The sequence below is a fragment of the Lucilia cuprina genome, chromosome 6 (genome assembly GCF_022045245.1).
Source record: "Lucilia cuprina isolate Lc7/37 chromosome 6, ASM2204524v1, whole genome shotgun sequence".
In the NCBI taxonomy this organism is placed as follows: domain Eukaryota; kingdom Metazoa; phylum Arthropoda; class Insecta; order Diptera; family Calliphoridae; genus Lucilia; species Lucilia cuprina.
In genome coordinates, this window is record NC_060954.1 from 30,159,915 (window position 1) to 30,179,220 (window position 19,306).

Consider the following 19,306-nt stretch of genomic DNA (forward strand, 5'->3'; position numbering starts at 1 on the left):
TTAATATTCTATAATATTGAACCTAGGAACATGAAATTAAGTATGTGGATTCGGAATAAGCTGAGAACCCATAAAAGGGAAATTTTTCGCTTTTCAAAAGCTACTCTTTGAGTTTTCTATAATAATGAACCCAGAAACATGAAATTAAGTATGTAGAGCCCGGATTAGAGAACACATCAAAGGGGATTTTTTTAGTACTTTTTCGTTCTAAAATTTTCTATAATAATGAACCTAGAAGTATGAAATTAAGTAGGTAGAGTCGGAATTAGATGAAAACAGAAGAAAATTAACTTTTTGATACTTTTTTGTTTTCTAAAAGGAACTTTTTCAATTTTCTATAATATTGTAACTAGGAATATGAAATTAAGTATTTAGAGTCTGAATTAGATATTTAATCTAGAAACATGAAATTAAGCATGTTGGGCTCGAAGTATGTGATGTAAATGAATACTTTTTGGTACTGACTGTTTTTTTTAACACTGAATATAGAACTCTTACTTGTTTTAAATTATATTCATAATTATGACCTGTGGCCCCATCGGAAATTTTAGATAGACATTAAATTATGAATCAGAGATTGATGCTGTGAAAAGATATATAACAGAAATTACAGTACACAATATTTTCGGTGACTTTTAATACCTTACTAATTAAGCTAAGGGGAAACTATGTGTCAATTTTCATTTGGCTATCTGAAATTCCGCAGCAAAACCCTTATTTTGCTGGGCTAAAATATTTGTTTCGCTTGCTTTTATTTACTATTTCAAATATCAAAATATGTTGTGGACATATATTTGATCTGCCTTATTCATAAAAATTTATCAAAGGTTTATAGAACAAAATGTGTATGAAAATTGTCTTATAAACCTTTGATAAATTGTTATGATCAGGGAAGGATTTTCATGCACTAAAAAATTAAAAATATGCGCTTAAAGGTACTTTACATTACAAAGTATTATTTGAAAATGTATTGTATTCTGAAAAACTAAAACATTTTGTAGTTTGAAATGTATTAAGCTTTTAGAAAATTTTTAAAATGTATTTCTTTACAAAATACACAATTTATTTGTAGTTTTCTGTTGGATTTTAATTTGTAAATTGAGTTTCTTTTATTTTTCAGCATGATATTCTTCATAATAAATTCTTCAATACATTTTGACAACAAATTTTATTTTGTATTAAAGACAATGAAACTCTGATATTAATACAAAGTATTGTAATGTAAAACCCCCTTTATAATATGCACTATAAAATGGGAAAATATGCACTCAAAATGTAAAAAATATGCACCAAAAATATTTCTTTGTGAAGGTACATATTAATAGATATTCAGTTTTCGACAACAAAAACTTTATGTATGCTTTGTGTATTATAGTACCACTTTAACGAAACCACGACCACGAGAATGACAAATATAAAGACTAAGAAACAACTTAAAATAGTATATATTTCATTTCTGAAAGTGAAAAGCTTGATAGCAACTTTAATAAAATTTGGTGAATGAATGAATTTTTGTAAAAATTATATTTTATCCGAATTTTATCGTTTGGTAATGTTTTTAAGTGAATTATGTACATGAGGGAGATGTAAGAACAAATTTTCATCAAGTTGTCATTTTATAATGGCACACAGAAGGGCAGACTCAGAAATTAATACTGAACCGATACTTTGTGGAGCAATATTTTTAACGTTACAATAAGCAGCACAAACTTAAAATACCTTCCGCACTATTTTGGTTTTAAAAATTAAATAAAACTATGTAAAATTGTATTTCATAGAACCTAGTATTTTGATGTTAAATCGAAATTCGTTGATATTGATTTTAAAAAAATTATAAATGTAAATACCGCATTTTTGTAAAAATATGAAATACAGAAAAAACAAAACAATTTGTTTTAGAAAAATTAAAAGATATGCAAAATATGCTATAAAAATGTTGTAAATATGCAAAATATATGTAATTTATGCATTTATAACAAAATATGCAACAACAAATCGTTGCCATTTTGTAGCAAATTCTTTGATTCAAAAAGAAAACTAGTTAAAAGTTATTTCGAGCTACTGACTACAAATATGCTTTTGCATAGAAATCCTAGCCCTGGTTAAGATTAAGGCTCGATATCATTTACTAGAGAAAAAATATTAAGTAAAATAAAAAAAATCTATATCTATCATTCTCATACTTTCTCGTCCTAATTGTGTAAAGTATACGAACGAAATTCAGTTACAAATTGTTAAAAATTAATGAGAACACGTACTGGCATTTGAAGATTTTCAAACTTACAATTTTCTAAATAGAAGCGTTATTAAACTATATAAAAGTACATGCATACATGATTATATAAAAACTTTTCTGTGCATTTTCTTAAAAAAACATTTCTTGTTGATTTTTACGACTACAGTCGTCTGCTACAAAATCGTTTGTCTCATAATTTATTTCTGGATTTTGTCATTAACCTCTTTCATTATTGAAACATATCAGTTATTACTTACAAGCTTTAACATTCTTCCAACTTCCTCAGATATTTTATTTCCGAAAAATTAGCAACCCTGCGACGAAAATTAAGAATGAATGGATAGTTTTTTTAAAAATCGTTTCACTTGGGATTGGGTAAACCCATCGAACTATTTAAACATTCAAATATGTCCTTCAAATTTTCCGTATTTTTTACGTGCAATAGTTATTACAAAATTTCTTTACATTACAGGATGGGTCAGCGATAAGTCTTTATAAAACAAACTTCCAACTTCCTCAGATATTTCATTTCCGAAAAATTAGCAACCCTGCGACGAAAATTAAGAATGACTGGATAAACCATGGGACTGGGTAAACCCATCGCACCATTTAAACATGTCCTTCAGAGTTTTAGTATTTTTTTATGTCCAATAGTCATTACAAACTTTCTTTACATTACACGATGGGTCAGCGATAAGTCAAAAATGAAAACTGATCTTTATAAAACAAAAGATATATCACAACAATTTTCCTAGAAGCTTTGATTTGAGCTTGAGCTAAGTTTAAAGTTGATGAAAAAAAAACTATTTGAAATGTAATAATAATTCCTGTTGAAGGACCTGTACTAGATGTTAATTATATGACATTCTATTGTAAAAAAAATACTTTTTCTTTAGGAATAGTAATATTATTTTTCGTTTTTTTCGAATTTTTAAAACATAGTAATGGTAACAAGTGTCAAAATGCCCAGTTAATTTCAAAGGATAATTATAATTTAATTGATTTGCAAAACATTAAAGAAAAAAAGTAACACAAATGCCCAAAACTGTCCATAATTATTGTATATCCGTTATGTGTAGAATTATAATCATTTTTAACATTTTGCGGATTTTTGTGCTTTTTGAGTTTTTCGAGATTGAAAATATTCATATACATATTCATATACAGAACTTATGTGTGTATAATTTTATTGCTATATTTTATTAGAGCTATTTTTTAAGTGGACCTTATATTGGTGGTAGGGACGATTATGGATCGATCCTCAAAAAATTTAGTAGCAAAATTTTGGCTTATATGAAACTTACTTCTGTCGAATTTCATCGCTATACTTGTTCTTTTAAAGGAGTTATGCTCGTAAAAGCTGTTGGAGGTCCACCCTAGCAATAGAGAATATTTATGGGAAATTTCAACTGTCTAGCTCCTTCCGTGTGGTCCCTATCATGATTTCAACAGACAGACGGATATACAGACATGGCGAGATCGTCTTAGAATTTAATAAGAACCTAAAATATATGTACTTTCATGGGTCTATGGGTCTAATAATATTTCGATGTGTTTTTTGATGGTGGGTATAAAAAACCATTAAGCCGGATTACAATACTAGCAACATTTTCAGGGGGTGTTCACAATGCTAGCAACCAATTCTTTTTTAAACTCGCAATTATCTTGCGGCCACTATAATAATGGATTTCCAGACATATTTTACAAAAAATGTGTAGTTAATTTATTTAAATAAAAATGATTTCCTCTACAAACTTACAAATAAAAAACATTTCGGGTTTATTAAGTGATATTTTTTCACTTTTTTTATTACTGTGTGAATATTTGTTTTCCTTCAAAAGATTTTAAAACCTAATTCGAAAAAATGTTCGACCTAGATAAAATCGTTTAAAAATGTTCTTACCTAAATCTATTTTAGAAAAATTTAACAAATTTGACATATAATTTGTATTAATTGACAATGAATATTTAACAAATGAATTTAGGTATTCCAAAATGGTTTAAAAAGTTGGTTTTTGTTTCTGTAATCTCGCCAACATTTTTATTAATACGCACTAAACACTTTAGTTGTTTGTCATTGCTGGTGGCTGCGACTGTCTATGTAGGGAGCACAGGCACTTTTTCCAATTAAATTATCGTTTAAAACTTAATTTGTTTGTTTATTAATTTCGTAGAAAATTTTTTTCTTTTAATTTCGAAATCAGGTACATGATTTTTGTTTGTTATCTTTTCCTTACAATTCTTGTAATTACCTTTTTCTCTTCCTCGTACAAAATTTTTTATTTCTCGCCAATGCCTGGCGACAATTTTTTACAAATTAGGTTTTTAAAATTTAAATATATGATTTTAATTCAAAAAAATGGTTATTATATTTTCTAACTGATTTTAAATTATTTTTATAATTTTTTTTAAAGCTATAGAAATTTCATTACAAAATAGGAAACATTAAATTGTATATGGTATCACTAATTTAACGAAAACTTCAAAATCCTTAAGCATGTCAGAAAGAGAATTTTAAAAAATTATGAGAGATTGACACTACCTTCTATTTTTCTACTATGGTGTACCTATAGGCGAAACTGAAGCGGTTTTCAAACAAAAATTTTTATTCTCTTCACACAGACGAGCTCTGAGAGAATAAAACAAACTTCTGAGAAGTAAACGCACTCACAAATTTTCTTCGCAAAATTGCGAGGATATTAGCACTTATTAGTTTTTCTTATCACTTTAACTTAATGTTTATTATTTTTGCGACACTTTTCATTTATTTAAAATCCCGAAAATTATTTGTAATTTACAAACGAAAAAAAAAATATTTTTTATTCTTTGACATTTCATTTTAATTGAAACTGAAAAAAATGTTGTATATTTTGGTATTGAAAATTAAAAAAGTATTTTACATACTTTTTTTCATTTTGCATTAGTGCAGATAAAACAAGTAAGAGTGTTATATTCGGCTATGCCGAATCTTTTATACCCACCATCAAATCACTGCCATATAAATGAACTTTGATATTTTGAATATTTTATTATTATATATCGATATTAATGAGAACATCAGAGTAACATTTGAAAGATGTCCATTACTGGGGGTTTTACTATTGACAGTGCTAATTTTTATAGGGAGTAGGGTTATTTATACATACAAATATGGACCAATTCTCATTAAAGTCTGTTGGAAGATTTCAATTCTGTTTAAAATTCCATCGATCTAATTGTATTTTGAAGCCATTAAGGAGCATTAAAGTCATAAAATATGGTAGAGATTTTAAATCAAAATTGTTTTATGTCGAATTGCATTGCTGTATTCGTATTTTTCGTATCATTTTTTAAGGCGGAATTTATATGGCGTGGTATCATTATGGACTGATCCTCATAAAAATTGATAGAGAGATTTCGGTTTCTTTAGAAGAAATAAAGATATTAGCTTACACGAAACTAGTTTATGTCGAATTTCATAAATCTACTAGTATTTTTAAGACAGTACTGAGCTTTAAAGTATTTTTCTGAAGGGCTTTATATGGGGATAGCGTCAATTATAGACCGATCTCGGTAAAATTTTGTAGAACGATCTTGGTTCCTACAGGTCATGTTTATATTCAATTTCATCGCTTTACTCGTTTTTTATCCCAATAATTAATTTTTTGAAGGGGACATTATATGAGGGTAGCTCAATTAAGGCTCGATCCACATAAAATTAAGTTAAGAGTTTTTGACTAGCAAGGAACTTAATTGAGTCGAATTTTACTACTATACTCGTATTTTTAAGCCAGTAATGGACCTTAAAGTATTTTTCTGATAGGGACCTTATGTTGGGGGTAGGGTCAATTAAGGCTTGTTCCACATAAAATTTGGAAAAGAGAATTTGGCTTTGTGAAAAACTTACTTCTGTGAAATTTCATCGCTATACTTGTATTTTTAAGGCAGTAATGAGCGTTAAAGTATTTTAATGGAGGGGACCTTAAATGGGGGGTTGGGTCAATTATAGACCAATCCACATAAAATTTGGTGGAAAGGTCTTGGTTCCTAAGATACATACTTATGTCAAATTTCTTCGCTATATTCGTATTTTTACGCCCATAATTAATGTTAAAGTCGTTCTCTGAAGGGGGCCTTATATAGGGGTCAATTATGGACCGATCCACATAAAATTTGGTAAATTTTGACTTGTATAAATTTTACAGGAGGATGGTACAAGAACCATGGATCCACCAAGATCGGGTTTACGGACTACAACATAAGCACTATAAAATCCTGTATGTTAAAAGTTCAGGTAAAGTAAGGTCCTGTATTCTGGCCAAGAGCTCTCTTCACTTCTTCATCTTATCTGATTTCAGTTAAGGAAATACGGTTGCAGCCGCACTAGAACATGGCGGGATAACTACATGGCTGGTTGCAAGCTATATGGCCCACAGTTACGGAGATTGTCCTCCCAACAACAATGTCCGAAGATTGGTAGACAAGGCGAATATGCACAACATCCCTGTCGTCATATGTGCTGACGCTAATTTGCACCACAGTATCTGGGGTAGCAGTGACACCAACACAAGAGGTGAGCAACTTTTCAATTTCATTATTAGTAGAAATTTGGAAGTAGTAAATAGGGGTTAAGAACCCACTTTCATTGTATCTAACAGAAGTGAGGTACTAGACATTACTCTCGTGAGTGCTAAGCACCGCGAATGTATTACGCATTGGACCGTATCAAATGACTGTTCTTTGTCAGACCATCGTTATATAGACTTTATGATCGGTGGAACACTGAAATAGCGAATGCTAGAAAAGTATGTCGTAAACTGTTCAATGAGGCAAAAAGGACCTATAACTGGATACCCTATAAGACCTCAGTGAATCGTTTCAAAAAATTGACCAGAAATGCAAAGCGGAAGGCGTGGAGGGACATCTGCACGAATGTTGAAGGTTCTTCCGAGACCAATCGACTTCGCAAAATTCTGTCTACTTCACATGTTGTCCCGAGCTATATTCAAAAGCCCTGTGGTAACTGGACTATGTCCTGCAGAGAATCTTTGGAAGTTCTGATGGACACTCACTTTCCGGGCTGTCAACCTCTTAATGAAGAGACTGCAACCCCGGTTCATTTAACGTCTGATACTTGCCATTAATAGAGAGAGAATCCAATGGGCGCTTAACAGTTTTGACCCATACAAATCTCCAATCAGTCTCGCGTCTTTTCTTCTCAAGACTCTTGAGAGAGTCATTGATGTACACCTGAGATTAACTATCCCTACGGAATTGATCTCCAAATCACAACATGCCTATACCAAAGGCAAGTCTGTTGAAACGGCTCTAAACTCGCTAGTGGGACATGTAGAAAGTTCACTAGCGCACAAAGAGTACTCCCTTGTAGCCTTCCTGGACATTGAAGGTGCCTTTAACAATGTCGAATCCTATGCCATTATAGACGCAATTGATTGTCTAGGGGTTGATCAGCAACAGGATCTTCAAAGCAGTTGTTAAGCCCATATTATTTTATGGTGTTATTGTTTGGTGGCAGGCATTGGAAAATATTGTAATCCTAATCACGGGAGTAATGAGGACGACGCCAACGAAGGCCCAGCTAACCATAATGAATTGGTTACCAGCTGATTTAACTAGCCTTTAATTCTGCAATCAGACTAAACGCGTGTGGTTCGTGGTCCGGTAGTAGAGGTATAGGGCACTCACGAATAATTAAACACTTCGAATCTTTGCATCTTAATGTAGACTATTGCGTTGCGAAACCTTACTTCGAAAGACGCTTTCACGTCCGAATTCCAAATAGGAATTCAGCACACGAGTCACACTCAACGGATGGTGTAACGAATGTTTTCACTGACGGCTCCAATAGGAGTGGAAGAGTGGGTGGTGCCTTTTACATTGAAAGATTTGGAATCAAATCCTCTTTTAGGCTACCTAATTATTGCAGTATTTTACAGGCAGATATTTCTGCTATAAAGCGAGTCGCAAACTGGCTGAGGTATTATCAAATATCGGGTAATATATGTATATTAGAGTGCTCCAAAAAAACTAAGTTTCGAATTTTGAACACCCCCCCTTATTTGCAAAACAAAAGGGAAAATTATTTTATTTTAACAAAAAATGCAAATCATATTTTTTTGCTGTGTATACTTTGTATGTTTGAATTCCAAACATACAACAAAATAAACAGCTGAATAAAACCAAATACATCTACACACAGTGTTTTTGTTGCTTTTTTAACAATTTTTTGATGAAATTTTCAGAGGTTGTCTCGGATTTTTGCTCATATCTCCGTTATTTACCGACCGATTTTGCTGATTTTAAATAGCGATCTTCTCGAATGCATGTCTAATAGAATTATTGAAGATTCAGACATCGCCAATATCTGGGGTCCTCTAAAAACTGATTTCAACAGACAGACAGACAGACGGACATGGCTTAATCGACTCCGCTATCTATAAGGATCAAGAATATATATACTTTATAGGGTCGGAAAATTATATTATAGAAATTACAAACGGAATGACAAACTTATATATACCCTTCTCACGAAAGTGAAGGGTATAATAAAACTGGAAAACTATATCACAAATATAAATTATGATATCTTAGTTTTTAATACCAAATTTACATTGATTACAAAGCAGGGTTTGTATTGCTTGCTTGAAATAAGAAAAAGCACCTAAATTTCTGCTTTGCTTAAAGTTTTTTTGCAGTTGTACCCAAAGCAAAAGCAAACAGCAAAGTCGAAGAAACAGAAACAAACTCATTAGCTGTAGTGGTACAGTGAAATGTTTTCTGCTAACGCAGTCAGTCACAGCGATTAATTTCAAACGATCACTACTGCTTGCAGCGTTTCAGCTCTTGAGGTTTCTCTTGTGCTTTTGCTGTACTTATTTGCTGCGCTCTTTTACTTTGTAAAGAACTGCTTAATGTTTTTATAATGTATAGAAATTAACTGTGTGTTTGCACCATTTCAAAGAGAATGGTGCAAAGACACAGTTATTTTATATACATTATAAAACTTTTAAGCAGTTCTTTACAAAGTAAAAGAGCGCAGCAAATAAGTACAGCAAAAGCACAAGAGAAACCACAAGAGCTGAAACGCTGTAAGCAGTAGTGATCGTTTGAAATTAATCGCTATGATTGACTGCGTTAGCAGAAAACATTTCACTGTACCACTACAGCTAATGAGTTTAATTTTGATTTTTTGACTTTGCTGTTTCATTTTCTCGTAGTTGTAGTTAAGCAAATAAGAAAAAGCAAAACACAGTGAAGCAAAAACAAACCCTGACAAAAAGTATTACTGAAAAAATACTTTGGTTCAAATTGACACCATATTCAAAAAGGTTTAATGCCTAAATTTTTTAAGCTGAATTAATGGGATTGCAAAGGGGTTTTATTGAAATATGTCCTAATTGGCATATTTTTAAAACATCGGGATCATTTTGACCCCAAGGCCGCTTAAGGGTTAATTTATTTTTTCACTTTTGTTGTAAATATCGGTTGGTAATAAATAAATTTCTTAAGTTTTATGATAATCTACCTAAAAGTAGAAACAATTTCGACTAGTTTCCATCAAAAATTGCAAATATTACAAAATTTGACCTTTAAAGTTTATGGGTTAATTGCGTCCAAATTGCATGAAATCTTTGATTTTTATTTAGAAATATGTGGACTTAAATTTATTACAAAAGGTTCCATTTAAAATACACAACAATATAATAAAAAGGCTAATTTTGCAAAATATTACATAAAAATGGGTTTTTCTCGAAATCCGCTGAATTCAAATTGCAGGTACAGGCAAACTATAAGAGGTATTGACCTATTTTTTTACTGTTTTATTCCCTAGTGGGTTGTCCATAAATCCCTATGAGTTCTCCCAAAAATATTGAAATTTGTTTAACAAAGTATCAAAAAAACTAAAATTTGAATTTTGAAACGACCGTTAAAAATATCGAAATTTTTCGACCATAGCTGAGAACAGGTTTACGTTATTCTATAAAGACAAAAACTCATATTCAAGTAACTACAGATGTATTTTAAGTAATACAATTGTTTTATTAGAATATTTTCAAAAATATTTTTATTTTTTATCACATTTTGAATTCAAGTGCTCTGAGACACGATAATGGCCTGAGGAATTTTTAATAACTTTTACATTTTTCAACCAATTTTTGTGTTTTTTTATCTTTTTGTAATACTAATTCTGTGTACATTACGATTCTTTGACAATAAAAAGCAAAACAAATTGTTTAATGACAAAACTTTTGTGAAAACTGAAAAAATTGCATATTTTCCCCTTGTAAATGCATCTTCGAACTTCAGAGCCGTTGCGGCACCAGTTAACGTAATCCTATTGACCTATTTTTTTGCACGACTTATTTTTATAACCCGTAGAACAATTCTAGGGTAGGGGATGGCCTGTAGGATAAATTTTTTTTCCTTCATACAAGCTTGGAGCACTCTAATGTATATATACGGACAGCAAAGCTGCGATTAAAAATCTAGCAGGTGTCTTTACGACATCTTGGTTAACCGAAGAATGCCAGGTATCTTTGAACGAGATAGCGAGATAATCTAGGATAACGCTAATATGGGTCCCTGGACATAGTAATTGTCAGGGAAACAGTATAGTTGACGAACTTGCCAGAAATGGTACGATGAGAGGGGAAGATGAAATCGACGCATTTACTGGTATCTCTCTTACTAACTGTAAGTTACTGGTTCATAACGAACTATATGAAATGGCTCAAATCAGATGGTTCAGTGAAACCACCTGTCTCAATTCGAGGTCAATTTGGCCTCTATATGACGCTCCCACACGCAGTAATGGTAATGGTAACGACTAAAACATTATTTGTTACTAACAAATATTTCAACTTACTGATAACCATTATATGTTATGTTGTTATATGTTATATAACCATTTTATGTTATGTTGTTATAAATAACCATTATATGTTTTGTTATTTTATGTCTGTTTAAAGCGAAAATAAAATAGTTGAAATAATTCTCATTTGGTTTATAACATTATATGTATAAATACTTATTTCACTTTGTATATAATAATGTAGTTATGTTTTCGGGAATTAAATTTAAATTTTTAAATCGGTTTGAGGTTTTTACTTTTTTAGAAACTGTAATTGTACTGATTCAGTAATCAAAATAAATTTGATTTCGAATACATATTTTTAACGATTTGGATCATAATGTAGTCATGTATAACAAACAATATTATAAATAAAAAGTATTATGATAAAATGTTTTAGCTGATTTTAACCATAATATGATATTTTAAAATTGTTACAAACCATATATATTTACCAAAATATATTTATACCACAATCATAATTTTAACCATAATATGTTGCTCTTAGAACATGGTTACCACAACCATGTTTTTTCTCTGTGTGCAGTCAAGCTTGCTATTGAGCATTCGCAGGGAACAGATTAGAATGCTGATATCCCTCATAATGGGACACTGTACTATTGGTAATCATGCCAGAAGAATGGGTCTCGAATATAACGACTACTGTAGGAGTTGTAATAATGAGGAAGAAGAGGAAACAATACCTCACCTTCTCTGCTATTGCCCATCTTTCAATGAAAGCAGAGAACAATGTTTTGGCCTTGCTGCTTTATCTTGTATGGATGAGCTATCTGGGATATGCCTGAAGAATATCCTAAACTTTGTGAATCAAACCGGTTGGTTTAAATCTGGAAGTAGAGGGTAATAGTCAAGCGTACCCCTACGACCACTTGGGTAACACAACGGGACCGCATTTAGGTGGACCCATTATGGACCGATATACATAAAATTTGATTGGGAGATATTGGCTTGCATAAAACTTTTGTGTGTCGAATTTCATCGCTATATTCCAATTTTTAAGCCAGTAATCAGTTATTTAGTCATTTTCTAAAGGGGACCTTATATGGGGGATAGGGCCAATTATGGTCCTATGTCCGCCATAATGCAGAATTATTTTGCAGATGTCAAAAAACTGACCTATGCGAAATTTTGTGGTATTTGCTTCATAAACAACGAATTAGTGAATATTTGAAGCTATTTGTACAATATTCCGGGGGTACATTTGTATGGGGACTATGTGAAATCGTTGACTGATTTTTCCCATTTTCAATACCAAACATTTCTGATCAATAAAAAAATTTGGGAAAATTTCATCTCAATATCCCTTATTTTGTGGACGCTATCGTGCCAACAACAGACAGACGGACGGACATGGCTAGATCGTCTTAGAATCTTACGAGGTCCCAGAATATATACTTTATGGGGTCTTAGAGCAATATTTCGATGTGTTACACACGGAATGACTTATTTAAAATAAATGAATTATTAAAATAAATTCATGTAATCAAATAATATTTCGTTTGGCACAGCAAAAGTGATAATATTTTCCGCCATAAGAAAATTTTATTTTACCATAGAACTTTGCTACCTTTTGGCACACAGCCATTATGAAAAAAAACGTCAACAAATTGTTCATGCAAATGAAACTGAAGTTCAAGTATGTTCAACTTTTTCACAGATCTTAAGATACATATTTGTACTAAAAATGAAAGGAAAATATATGAAAAATTATAATCAAAAAAGTTATAGACAAAAAAATTGTGGCTAATGTTACTTGTTCATATAATTCATAACGAATTTAAGTTTTTTTTCCTACAATGTTAAATATTTTGTTATGATTTCAGCACATAATTTTGAAGTTCGTTATAAAGGAATAATTGTATGAAATTGAGGGACTGAAAAAATAGTTCGTTTTATAATAGGATTCGTAATAATCAAGTTCGTTATAAGAGATGTTTTTTGTATGAAAAAAGTTATGAAAATATCGGGACTTGAAAATATGTTCGTAATAACCGAGTTCTCTTTAAGCGAGTTTTACTGTATTTTTTTGCCACTTTTAAGTATTGTACGCGAAATTACGGTTGTGCACAAAAATCTGTAATTTTTTAAAATAATTTTATTGCACTTTTCATACAAAATTTTGTTTAATTTTCCTAAATTGAAAAAAAAATATTTTTGTTGTTTAATTTGAATTTTCAAACAGAGTTTCAATTTTTGGTATTGAAAATTCGAACAAATTTAAAATTGTAACTTTTTTATAAAACTATGTGTGTTTGGAATGCACCAATACATATACATTTTTGTTACTAACACATATTTAGAGTTATGTACTTTTTCACTTACACATGCTTAGAGTTAGGTACTGCTGTCAAAGAGTCGGACTACTTGTTATACTTTGATTTCAATAAAGTTAAATAAGAACTTCAAAAAGAAAAAATAAAAAACACACGTCCATGATGTAAAAAGTAAGGTGGGATCGTTTCGGCAACAAACACAATAATTTTTTTGTTGTCTAGAGTTGGGTTTTGTCAAAATGAAATTTCTAAAATTGAGAAATAATAAACATTGGAAAGAAATAGTTCTTGTGTATTTCACAATATTACCCACAAAACCGTCGTTACATTTAGCTTGTATCTGCAGCAGGACAATGTTTTAAATCTTCTTCATTTGAATTTTCTTATTTGTAAACTTTTTAAATAAACATATTAAAATCAGCTGCCTTAACGATTTCACCTTACTTAGTGCATCCTGCACACGCCTGAAAAATATTTTACTAAACATTTTTGGCAACTCGGCAACAAAATTGTTATTTCTGGTATGATTCTATCAGAGAATGCTCTTTTAATCAGCAAAATCAGTCAAAATTTTATCAAAATTCTGTTAAACCCCATTTTATTTTTTCAAACTTACAATAAATAACGACTGAATTAAGGTCATTTAATATAATGCAATTTATACTCACATTTCCAATTTTCAGTTTTGTTTTTACTCCTTTTTCTGGTTTGTAGTGCCCAGAAAGTTGGTAAAGCACTGCCCTGCTTCGTCTTCTACCCATATTACAGCCTGCTGGAACATTTAAATTGTTACAATCACTTCCTTCTTCGTCGCCATCCATTGTAGATCCACCAATTTCGCCACTTAAACCTGGAAGTCCTCCTAAACCAAGCATACCAGCGTTTGAGCCGGCACGAAAACGTGCGCCCAAAAGAGCAGCTGTAAGGGCAAAAACTTACAAAATGAAGCAAACAAATGAACAACACAGGTAAAGTGCGCACGAACATCAAGACAAGCGATGAAAAAGTGCAGATAACAAATATGAATGAAACACCCAAAAAATTTAAAAAGGCAGAAAAGAAAAAAACATTTAGTTATTAGAATTTTAATATTATTTTATTGCTTTTAAAATACATAATAGCCTAATTCAAAATATTGTGTAAATTGTCTTCCAAATTATGTAAGGAACTGTAAGCTCCCTCTTATTTAAAAATTGCAAGTGTGCGAGGTGCCACGCTCACTTCTAAAATCAGTATTAAAAATCGCATGTCTTAAAAACTTAAACATATATTGTCCTTAAATTTTCTATGAACGACTTGAACATACGAAAACAAAATGAGCTTCCGTAATAAAGTGGGCGTATCACCTTCCTTATAAAGAAAATCTTATATTAGTATGTCTGAAAAAGATGTAATAACTACAGTCCTCCAATTTCTGTAGCCACTTATGTGTCAAGACATTTAGGACAAATGATGGACAGACTATGAATGGGGGACATGGTACTCATATATTGTTTTAGGATAGAAAAGCACGCTGGGTATACATAGTGTTTGTAGGGGGTTATTGTGTGATCACCTTCCCCTCACTTCATTTCTCATATAAATTGTTTTTGTATTTTAAAATTTGTATGAAATGTTTTACAAAATATGGGGTTAGACTTCTCCTTACACGCGTGTAATGGACTGGTCTAAACCATAACATGATCCTTGTAAAGCAAGTTATTTAAAATCAACATAGAACATGTATTCATACCATAAGATTTCTGAACAGATCATATACTCCAATAATGTTTGCAGGGTACTAGTTAACAAAAAAAAAACACGTAGTTCATAGTGTATTTAATTAATAAGTTTCCAAAGACTTACGCTTAAGAAATTAATTAAAGATAATACTTAATTTTTGTTTCTAATTGTATTTGCAAGCAAACTCTCTTTTATTTAAGTACATATATTTATTTATTTAATACAGTGAGACCTCGATTTTCCGTGATGGTCGGGACTGGAAGCATTCTGTATAATCGATTTTCCCGGTTAATTGAGTGCCAACTTTTTCTACTTTTTAATAGATGTTTTTATTAATTAATAAATGAATATGTACATATTCATATAAAAATGAAATAATTCAAGGATTTTATATTCATAAATGATTAAAAAATATGGAAAAAAATTTTGTCAGAAAAAAGTAAACAGTAGATAAGGATTTCATATTATATAATTTCTAAAAATAATCGTTTAATGTTTAATTTAGTATTTTCTTTTTACGGGAACTCCCCTTTCTGATTTGTTCTAATTGTTCATGATTGTTAAGAAAATAACAGAATTTTGATTATAATTACGGATAATAGAGGTAATCACGGTTAAACGATGCTGAAAAATTTAAGTCAATCCAAATTAAAATTAAGTCGATGCAAAAAAATGTATTTTTCCATCACGGATAATTGATGTTGACGAATAATCGAATCACGGATACTCGTATCTCGAAAAAAGATGCAAAATCAAGATATATACCAGCCTTTATGACCCTAATGAATTTTATTATTAAAGGGCCTCATTTGACCCCAGCACCTATAAAAAGCCCCCTTCAAAATTTTACTTAAATGTCCACAATTTTATTAAACAATAAGTGGCTTAAGTATATCTGAGGCAAGGTACAATAAATGCTTTTTATGAAAACTAATATGGTCTGCCTCGCCCGACTTAAATTTTTTACTTGTTATACCCTTCGTAAGAAGGTTATATATTAGGTTGTCATTCCGTTTGTAATTTCTATAATATAAATTTTCGACCCTATAAAGTTACATATTAGATCCTTATAGATAGCGGTTGTTATTGGCTAGAAACATGAAATTAAGTATGAAGGGTTTTCTTAAAAGGGAACATTTTGGTACTATTCCGTTTTTCAAAAAATACTTTTCCAATTTTCTATAATATTGAACCTAGATCAGCGTTGCGCGTTTATATTGTTCTAATTAGAAGATTTGCGTCAATTCACACGTACACAACACGATCATAAATAAAACTCATAACAAGAGCGTAAAAATTACAAAAATGATCTTTAGTTGCTTGATAGCATTTGATGCAAACAAAATTTGTAAAAACAACATCATTTGCAAACAAGAGAATAACTTCCAAAAAACTCGTACACTCCAAAAACTTTTCAGGAATGCATAATAATAAATATACATAAAAACAATATTTTTAATACTATTTTTAAACTTTTTATATTAAAAATTTTAATCTTTGTAAAGAAATATATATTTTTCTTTTCTTTGAATATGTTTTATCTGTAAAATTTAAAATTTTACTTCTTGTAAAATTTAAAATTTTACTTCTTATAAAATTTGATCATAACAAGCGTAATTAGGAAATATTTTTTCTAAGTGTTTTTTAGTATTTTCTTACTACTGCAATAAAAGTTTCTACAAAAAATTTAAAAAGTATCTTTGTAGAACGAAAGAGTACCAAAGTACCCTGTTATAGGTTCTCACCAGTGTTGCCACTTCATGTGTAATTACACATATTGTGTGTAATTTTTATTTTCATGTGTATTTTTTCTAAGTGTTTTTTTAGTATTTTCTTACTACTGCAATAAAAGTTTTACAAAAAATTCAAAAAGTATCTTTGTAGAACGAAAGAGTACCAAAGTACCCTGTTATAGGTTCTCACCAGTGTTGCCACTTCATGTGTAATTACACATATTGTGTGTAATTTTTATTTTCATGTGTAATTGATCTTATGTGTAAATTATGTGTAATTTAAAATCTCATTGTGTTTACATAAGTATTACTTATTTTATATCAAAACGATCCACACACATACATAGAAATTTATATTCCCTTTGAAACACTTAAGCAAAAAGTGTCCGTTCTTTTCTAATATATGCGATTTTTTGAAATTTGTTGAGAGCCGGTTGTTAAAAAAAGTATACATATTTTTATATTCAAAAATAACGAAACAAGAAATAAGAAAATTTTTAAATAATCAAATTTAACTCAAACTAATTTCTAGTGGTAATTTTGTTTCAAGTGTGTAAAAGTTACGTTGTTTTTTAGATCTAGTTAAATAATAATTAATTTTAGGGATGACTGGAAGAAATGGCTTTAGATTCCAATCTGAATGGCTAAATAAATCTGAAATGATTGTCATATGCTTTAGGTATTCTAGTTTCTTTTAATGTCATTTTTCAATCAGAAAAGCCAATTTTATATAAAATGAAAAGTGATGATTTTAATATATTGCAAATATATTCTTCAAATTATATAAAAATGGATGTTTTGAAGTCAAAAAGCTTATAGCAAATCAACGAATCAGATGAAAACCTATTTTCGAACATAAATGATATTTATGTTGGAGTTGCTGCATATGAATTATTAACTCAGATATCTGCATCACAAAAAACAATCATTCTTCAAGATTGTAGAGAATTTTACATGGAGGCAATTCGTGAAATAAAATCAAGATTTGATTTTAGTGATCAAATTTATTCTATTGTAGATATTGTTAATACAAAAGTTGCTCAGTCTTTTGAACCAAATACATTATCCCTACTTAAAAAAAGATTTCCGTCATTCGACACAGATTTACAACAACTTGATAATGAATGGCGACATTATGCTATATTAGATTTTAAAAACTTTGAACTTAATGCAAGTCTAGAACCAGAAGTATACCGGCCTAAAGTTTTTAAATTAAAAAATTCTTTAGAATAATGTTTGTTTCCCAATCTACAAAAAGTAATTCAGTTTATTTTAATATTACCTTTTTCAAATGCTTCTGATGAAAGAATTTTTAGTAATTTGAAAAATTGCAAAACTGATTTAAGAAATAGAATGTTTTCTGAAACAATTGCAAAAATTTTTTATACTAATGAAGAAATTTTAAGAAACGGTAAAGAAAACTATGAACCTAGTCAAGCAATTATCAAAATGAATTGTAAATAGTGATCTCATTTATAACTATATATGTATATATTATCCATTTTTATATTTTGTTTATAAATGAATTATTTATAATTATTTAAAAATTCGTATAGAAAAATATGTATATGATTTATTTTTGTTTCATTGTTTTTTTATGTTAAAATAAAAATTAAAAAAGGGCATGTGTAATTTTTTTAAATGTGTAATTTAGGTGTCGATCAAGTGTAGTTTCTAAATTTTATGGTGGAAACACTGCTTCTCACCTAAGGTTCTCAATTTAATGTTTCAAGCCAATCTCTGCTGTTCTTGCTCTACTTTGTTTTTATAAACAAGCGTACAATAACAAAATTTACAGTAAGGTTATGTATTTTGTTTTACCCTCCACCACCATCAGTGGTGATAGAGAGTATATATAACTTTGTCATTCCGTGTGTAACACCAAGAAATACTTATTTGAGACCCAACAAAGTATTTTTTTGAAATTCTGAGTCGATTTAGCTATGTCCGTCTGTCTGTCTCAAACACGCTCACGTTAAAACTAAACCAAGGAGATCAACCAAATTCACCGAATATTTATTGTTTTCCTAAGCAGTTTAATATAGAAAATCAGCAAAATCGTTTCACATCCTAAAAAGTTATGAGTAAAAATTTCAGACTACCTCGAAAAAATTACGTTTTTTCGTATTTCTTAATCGCGTTTCTCAGAAACTACAAAAAATAATTCGCTGAAATTTGTCGCACATATTTTTTCTGCCAGGAATCAAGTATGTTGAAAATCACAATAATTCATTTACAATTTCCCACAGCCCTTATACAAAGATATATTGTAAAGCTCATATTTCATTGAATTATAAAGCTATCAGAACAGAATTTGACTTCAATATGATTCGTGTATTTATAAACCATTCTACTAAATGTTGTTGGGATCGGTCCACAATTGGCCATAACTCCCATATAATGCCCACTTCCAAATATTACTTAAAAGCTCATATTTCATTGAATTATTTAGCTATCGGGATAAAATTCG

General features: G+C 30.2%; 1 protein-coding gene across 1 annotated transcript in view; it reads right to left on the minus strand.

The window, feature by feature from the left end:
- LOC111682897 (potassium voltage-gated channel subfamily H member 8) overlaps nucleotides 1–19,306 on the minus strand; it is a 227,754-nt gene that overhangs the window by 190,109 nt on the left and 18,339 nt on the right. The window contains exon 5 of the mRNA XM_046953397.1: nucleotides 14,050–14,315. Within this exon, the coding sequence (XP_046809353.1) occupies nucleotides 14,050–14,315 (266 nt within the window). The remainder of the gene's footprint in view (nucleotides 1–14,049; nucleotides 14,316–19,306) is intronic.